The 7,947-nt window shown below is 47.0% G+C and overlaps 1 protein-coding gene across 1 annotated transcript in view; it reads left to right on the top strand.

The window, feature by feature from the left end:
• The window catches only part of LOC126354677 (inter-alpha-trypsin inhibitor heavy chain H4-like), a 142,760-nt gene extending 142,275 nt beyond the window's left edge, over nucleotides 1-485 (top strand). Inside the window, exon 17 of the mRNA XM_050004482.1 lies at nucleotides 260-485. Coding sequence (XP_049860439.1) covers nucleotides 260-314 — 55 coding nt within the window. The 3' untranslated portion in view covers nucleotides 315-485. The remainder of the gene's footprint in view (nucleotides 1-259) is intronic.
• The last annotated feature ends 7,462 nt before the right edge of the window (nucleotides 486-7,947 follow it).

Here is a 7,947-nt window from a genome sequence, read left to right on the forward strand (position 1 = left end):
CGCTCCAGATAGATTCTCCTAGATATTTGGACGGTCCTAAGTTATTCAGATGGTTGATTGCAGATAACGCAGTACATTTAACTGTGTTGTCGATGAACTTCGTGAATTTGTGTTAAGCGCTGATCATCAGCATGTTTTCTCACTGATCGAAGCGACGCATATATCTTATCCTGCACCACCAGCCCTCGCCCTACCTTTCACGATATATCATGCGAGGAGTGTACTTGTTCTGTGTGTAATCCTGACAAATCTGTTGCAGCTTTGTTGGAGTGTGCTGTCCAGACGGGGCGCAGGACACCAGCCTCGTTGGGTGAAGGGGTGGTTGCTGCTCACAGCGCAGCGTCCGTCTGTCGCTGGGTCGCCTTGTGGCCTTGTGTACGGATGCACAGTGAATCTGGTTACTGCTAGCCCAAGCTAGTAGACACAGGAGTAAACTTTTTTCCAATCCTGTAAAATTCCACGAAATAAATGTTTGCTGCGACATATGTTTAATTTTGTTTACACATTGCACCTCTCTAATATTCCCGTCTGAACAGGATAATGTTGCTATTCACTTAAATGAAAGGTCTATAAATGATTATACAGAAGAATATTATATAGAAGATTATATAGAAGAATATTACAATTACAGGTCCTAAGAAAGCAGATGCTGACAGGTGTCAAAATTGTACTGCACTATGAGTTTAATAAGTCACGGTTTCAAAATACTAACAGAAATCCTTTACAGAAGAATGGAGAAACGAAGAAGCTGATATTTGGAAACATCAGTGTGGATTATGAAGAACTGCAGAAAACAGGTTAAGGATATACAAACCTATGTTTATGGCATTTGTAGACTTAGAGAAAGCTTTTGGCAATGTTGACTAGAATACTCTCTTTCAAATTCTAAAGATGGCTGGGATAAAATAAAGGAGCGAAAGGCTATCTACAATTTTTACAGAAACCAGGTGGCGATTATAAGAGTCAAGGGGCACAAACGGGAAGCAATGGTTGAGAAGAGAGGCTATTGATGATGTTATTCAATCTGGAAATTGCGCAAGCAGAAAACGAAACAAAAGAAAAGTTTGGAGTAGGAAGTAAAGTCCAGGAAGAAAAAATAAAAATTTTGAGTTTTCTCGATGACATTGCGATTCTGTCAGAGACAGCAAAGGATTTGGAAGAGCAGTTGAACGGAATGGACCGTATCTTGAGAAGAGGGTGTAAGACGAATATTACAAAAACGAGGATAATCTAATATAGTCGATGCTGAGGAAATTAGACTGGGAAATGAGACACTTAAAGTAATTGATCAGTTTTGCTACACACATCAAAAAAAGTTTTCCATCATTTCGGTTCTGAGAATTCCGGAACCTGTACAGAAAATTGGAATAGAGATCAACCCAAATATCATTTCTGCTCTTTTTATTGCTCATGAAAACCACACATTGCATTTGTACCACCATACAGCGAGACCTTCAGAGGTGGTGGTCCAGATTGCTGTACACACCGGTACCTCTAATAACCAGTAGCACGTCCTCTTGCATTGACGCACACCTGTATTCGTCGTGGCATACTATCCAAAAGTCCGTCAAGGCACTGTAGGTCCAGATTGTCCCACTGGCGTAGATCCCTCAGAGTGGTTGGTGGGTCACGTCGTCCATAAACAGCCCTTTTCAATCTATCCCAGGCATGTTCAACAGTGTTCATTTCTGGAGAACATGCTGGCCACTCTAGTCGAGCTATGTCGTTATCCTGAAGAAGTCATTCACAAGATGTGCACCATGGGAGCGCGATATGTCGTCCATGAAGACGAATGTCTCGCCAATACGCTGCCAATATGATTGCACTAGCAGTCCGAGGATGACATTCGCTTATTGTAGAGCCGTTACGGCGGCTTCCAGCGGCGTAAGTCGACCTCACATAATGCCACCCAAAAACAGCAGGGAACTTCCACCTTGCTGTATTCGCTGGACAGTGTGTCTAACGCGTTCGGCCTGACCGGGTTACCACTAAACACGTCTCCGACGTTAGTCTGGTTGAAGGCATATGCGATACTCATAGGTGAAGAGAACGTTATGTCAATCCTGAGCAGTCAATTCGGTATGTTGTTGGGTTCATCTGTACCGCGCTGTAGTGTGTATATTTGCAAAGATGGACCTCGCCTTGGACGTCGGGAGTGAGGTTGCACATCATGAAGCCTACTGCGCACAGTTTGAGAAGCTAGGCGGCGTCCTGTGGCTGCACGAAAAGCTTTATTCAACATGGTGGCGTTGCTATCAGGGTTTCTCCGAGTCATAACCCGTAGGTAGCGGTCATCCAATGGAGTAGTAGCCCTTGGGCGGCCTGACGGAGGCATATCATCGGCAGTCCCAGTCCAGCGTTTTTGTATTCCTCCATGTCCGAACAACATCGCCTTGGTTCACGTCGATTCACCTGGACACTTCCCTTGTTGCGAGCCCTTCCTGGCACAAAGTAACAAAGCACACGCGATCGTACCACGGCATTGACCGTCTAGGTATGGTTGAACTACAGACAATACGAGTCGTGTACCTCCTTCCTGGTGGAATGACTAGAACTGATCGTCTAATAGGCACTGCTCATACACAGTTGTGTACATCTTTGGGCGGGTTTAGTGATATCTGAACAGTCAAAGGGACTATGTCTGTGCTACAATATCCACAGTTAAGATCTCTCTTCATGAGTTCTGGGTACTGGGGTGATGCAAAACTTTTTGGTGTGTGTATTTGGGAAGCAAAATAAGTGATGAATGTCGAAGTGGGGAGGATATAAAACGTAGACTGACAATGGCAAGAAATTCGTTTTTCAAGAAGAGAAATTGTTAATATTGTGTATAGATTAAGGTGTCAGGAAGGCATTCCTGAAATTATTTGCATGAAATGTAGCCGTGCATCGTAGTGAAACACAGACGATAAACAGTTTAGAAGAAAATAGAAGCTTTTGAAATGTGGTGTTATAGAAGAAAGATAAAGATTAGTTGGATGGATCACGTAACTGACGAATAGGTAGTGAATAGAGTTGGGGGGAAGAGAAATTTGTGGTAAACCTGACTAGAAAAATGGATAGGCTGCTAGGATACATTCTGAGGCATCAAGGGAAGCGTGGGGGGTAAAAATCGTAGAGGGAGAGCAAGAGAGGAATACAGTGCAGTATCCTGCCCACTCGTGTAATATAGGGCGCCTAGGAAGCTGTTTTCTCGGATTGCTAGACAACCATTAAAGCAAATCATATTAATGGAGTTTATTACAGTGAGTTAGATCGACAATAATCAACTTTGCGTATTCACAAAGAGGTGGCGACATGCAAATAAACAATCTGCCTTGGTGTATACAACTTAAATGCAAGCAAAACACAACAGTTCACAAGTGACTGCTGGAGCGCTTGCACTACGGGTCGTCTTCCACTGCCCGCGATTAGACGAACAGGGGTGGTTATATTCTCCTCGTATAGGTGCCGCTCCTGTCTTGTGTCGGAGCTTGATGTTACGCCGCAATATTCCTCCTCTCCAAAGCAACGGACCGTCGTCGTTTGGGAGCGCGACAACGGTGGAGAGTGAGGACGATGGACGCTTCGCTGGACCGGGAGCTGTGGCTGCAGGGGACGCCAAGCTTCCAGTCGTACCCCGCCATCCAGCCTTCGTTCTGGTGGAAACGACCCCAAAAAACGACCAGAAGGGTATGCGTCCACCTCCGGAGGCCAATAACCAGATGTAGAAGGCGGCGGCTTATTGCGGTATGGGCTAGTCCAGCTATATCGGCAGGACGAGAGGAGGTGGAGGAGACGAAGGCTCCGTCTCCATGGGATCGTCCCGCTGTGTCGTGATGACATCCTCCGGCATCTGCCGTGGCCGCGGTGCCTTTGGGATCCGTGAACCTGGGGGAAGAGACCTCGAAGGATTACGGTGCACATGACAGCGGCGAAGTTTATTGTGATGTCGGCCCTGTAACCTGGTTGGGCCTGAAATCAGATAAATGCAAGTGCTAAGTCGACAGACGATCTCGCCTCGCGCCCATCGTCTGCTGCCGCTACAAACCTTGTAAAACAGAATATCATCGGCCCGAAGCGATACTTGCGGCGATTGGTACTCAGGAGGGTGGAGCAGGTGATGCAGTGTCCGATGGTGGCGGCCGTGAAGCAGTTCCACCGGCGATGGTCTATCTCGTGGATGCGAACGATAGGAGGCGAGAAGTATTTACAATGCTTAATCCCTGGAGTGTGTGTGGCCATCTGCTGCTTGAAGGTTTTAACAAAACAATCCGCTTCGCCGTTTGACTGTAGATGAAATGGTTCCCTAGTTAGAAGCTGTATGCCATTGCGTTCACAAATGTTTCAAATTCATTTGACGTGAACTGAGGGCCATTGTCCGACACTATGAGCTCTGGTAAACCTTAGAGCAAAAAGTAGAGGACAACATCTGAATTGTGCTATGTGACGTTATCGAGTTCACTGGCACAGCAAATGGAAACTTACTATACGAGTCAACCAATCAACCAACGAGTGTCCCAAAAAGGTCCCACAAAGTCTATGTGCACACGTTGCTATGGTGATTGCGACAGGTCAAACAGAGAATTTTTGTGCGGACCGGACAGATTATCCGCACATGCATGACACTCTGACGTCATATCTTCTATTTGGGTGTACATACCCTGCCAAGTACAGTGTCACTGCGCTACCTGTTTCTTACGAACAATCCCCCAGTGTCCTTGGTGGAGTAATTAGAACACTCCTTTTTGCAAAATTTTAGGGATCAACACACGTGACTGTCCACTGTGATCTTGGACAAGAATCACACCTTTCTGTACAGTGAGGCTATGCCGACGTGCAAAGTACCGAAGCACAATAGAGTTCTTTGCACTATGCGAGGAACGAAGCCACGATGTGCGAATGTAAGTGAGCAAAATGTTCAAATCTGAATCAGCTTCCGTGGCCTGTGCAAATTTTATATAGTTCTGCGGAAAAGACTAAAGCAATTCAGAATCCTGAGTATCAATGTGACAACAAGATGCAGAACAAGCGTCATATCTGTATCAGGGCCAATTTGAAGACGTGAAAGTGCGTCCGCATTACCATGTTGAGCTGTCGGACGATACACAATCTCGAAATGGTATTGAGACAACAATAAAGCCCATCTTTGCAATTTTTGTGCAATTCGGACATGGAACAGGTTTCGTCAGATGAAAAAAGGACTGCAGTGGGTTGTAATCCGTCACTACGTAGAATTTTCTACCATAGAAATAGTTGTGGAATTTGGTGCCACCATACACAATAGCCAAAGCCTCTTGTGAATCGTTACACTGAGCTTTGAACAACACTTCTGATGCGAAAGTGATAGGCTTTATCATCAGTTCTGTGCGAAAGCACTGCAGGAAGCATCAACTTGAAATGCAACTGGTTTGTCAGAATCAAAGTGAACTAAGCATCGCTCACTGAGCAATGCTTTAAATTTTTGAAAAGCAACTTGCCACTCATCTGTCCAAACAAAGGGGACATTCTTGGAGCTTCGATTTGTGTACTTGTCGGTACGATCCGAATACAATAGTTCATTTTTCAAGACTGACTACAATTCTGTGACATTGCGGGGAACTGGTGAAACGTCTCCTTAGAAAAAGTATTGAATTACTGTGCTGGTAAACCCCTTATGTTATCTGATTTTCAAACAGCTGAGCAGAAGTGAACGTACTCAGACATTTCTCTCTTTACTTATTTTGATCAAAACTAAACTGACACGCAATATTTTTAGCGCAACACAATCTGACTTTCAAAAATCCCTACAAAAGAATGGCTCTGACTAACAATAACCTATACCTTTCACGAATCACTTACCTAACAAAAATCTTCGTTACTCGAACTACTGCAATACAGCGAGCGCCATTAAATAAAAGATTCTAACCACTGAAGGGACTAACTTCTGATACGCATAGTTGGCAAATGAAAGATCTTGATAAAGAACACACAATATATTTACCTTAATAGTGTTCAAAAGTTATAATATACACTCCTGGAAATGGAAAAAAGAACACATTGACACCGGTGTGTCAGACCCACCATACGTGCTCCGGACACTGCGAGAGGGCTGTACAAGCAATGATCACACGCAAGACACAGCGGACACACCAGGAACCGCGGTGTTGGCCGTCGAATGGCGCTAGCTGCGCAGCATTTGTGCACCGTCGCCGTCAGTGTCAGCCAGTTTGCCGTGGCATACGGAGTTCCATCGCAGTCTTTAACATTGGTAGCATGCCGCGACAGCGTGGACGTGAACCGTATGTGCAGTTGACGGACTTTGAGCGAGGGCGTAAAGTGGGCATGCGGGAGGCCGGGTGGACGTACCGCCGAATTGCTTAACACGTGGGGCGTGAGGTCTCCACAGTACATCGATGTTGTCGCCAGTGGTCGGCGGAAGATGCACGTGCCCGCCGACCTGGGACCGGACCGCAGCGACGCACGGATGCACGCCAAGACCGTAGGATCCTACGCAGTGCCGTAGGGGACCGCACCGCCACTTCCCAGCAAATTAGGGACACTGTTCCTCCTGGGGTATCGGCGAGGACCATTCGCAACCGACTCCATGAAGCTGGGCTACGGTCCCGCACACCGTTAGGCCGTCTTCCACTCACGCCCCAACATCGTGCAGCCCGCCTCCAGTGGTGTCGCGACAGGCGTGAATGGAGGGACGAATGGAGACGTGTCGTCTTCAGCTATGAGAGTCGCTTCTGCCTTGGTGCCAATGATGGTCGTATGCGTGTTTGGCGCCGTGCAGGTGAGCGCCACAATCAGGACTGCATACGACCGAGGCACACAGGGCCAACACCCGGCATCATGGTGTGGGGAGCGATCTCCTACACTGGCCGTACACCTCTGGTGATCGTCGACGGGACACTGAATAGTGCACGGTACATCCAAACCGTCATCGAACCCATCGTTCTACCATTCCTAGACCGGCAAGGGAACTTGCTGTTCCAACAGGACCATGCACGTCCGCATGTATCCCGTGCCACCCAACGTGCTCTAGAAGGTGTAAGTCAACTACCCTGGCCAGCAAGATCTCCGGATCTGTCCCCCATTGAGCATGTTTGGGACTGGATGAAGCGTCGTCTTACGCGGTCTGCAAATCCAGCACGAACGCTGGTCCAACTGAGGCGCCAGGTGGAAATGGCATGGCAAGCCGTTCCACAGGACTACATCCAGCATCTCTACGATCGTCTCCATGGGAGAATAGCAGCCTGCATTGCTGTGGAAGGTGGATATACACTGTACTAGTGCCGACATTGTGCATGCTCTGTTGCCTGTGTCTATGTGCCTGTGGTTCTGTCAGTGTGATCATGTGATGTATCTGACCCCAGGAATGTGTCAATAAAGTTTCCCCTTCCTGGGACAATGAATTCACGGTGTTCTTATTTCAATTTCCAGGAGTGTATTTATCAGTTCATGACATCGAGACTTACAAATTTACAATCTCTGATGGACACACGTCGAGATCATCCGCTCTCCAAACTCCGCCATCTCTCTCCTCACATCCATCACCGCTGGCGGCTCACCTCCATCTGCGCAACGCTACGCACTGTTAACAGCCAACTGCCCAACACTACAATAGCATATACTCCAACAATGCAAATCAACTACAGCCTTCACACAGCACAGTCAGTGATTTTCATATAGAGTGCTACATGGCGTTGTTGTTGTTGTTGTTGTCTTCAGTCCTGAGACTGGTTTGATGCAGCTCTCCATGCTACTCTATCCTGTGCAAGCTGCTTCATCTCCCAGTACCTACTGCAACCTACATCCTTCTGAATCTGCTTAGTGTACTCATCTCTCGGTCTCCCTCTACGATTTTTACCCTCCACGCTGCCCTCCAATGCTAAATTTGTGATCCCTTGATGCCTCAAAACATGTCCTACCAACCGATCCCTTCTTCTAGTCAAGTTGTGCCACAAACTTCTCTTCTCCCCA

Source organism: Schistocerca gregaria, chromosome 1 (genome assembly GCF_023897955.1).
Source record: "Schistocerca gregaria isolate iqSchGreg1 chromosome 1, iqSchGreg1.2, whole genome shotgun sequence".
Classification (NCBI taxonomy): domain Eukaryota; kingdom Metazoa; phylum Arthropoda; class Insecta; order Orthoptera; family Acrididae; genus Schistocerca; species Schistocerca gregaria.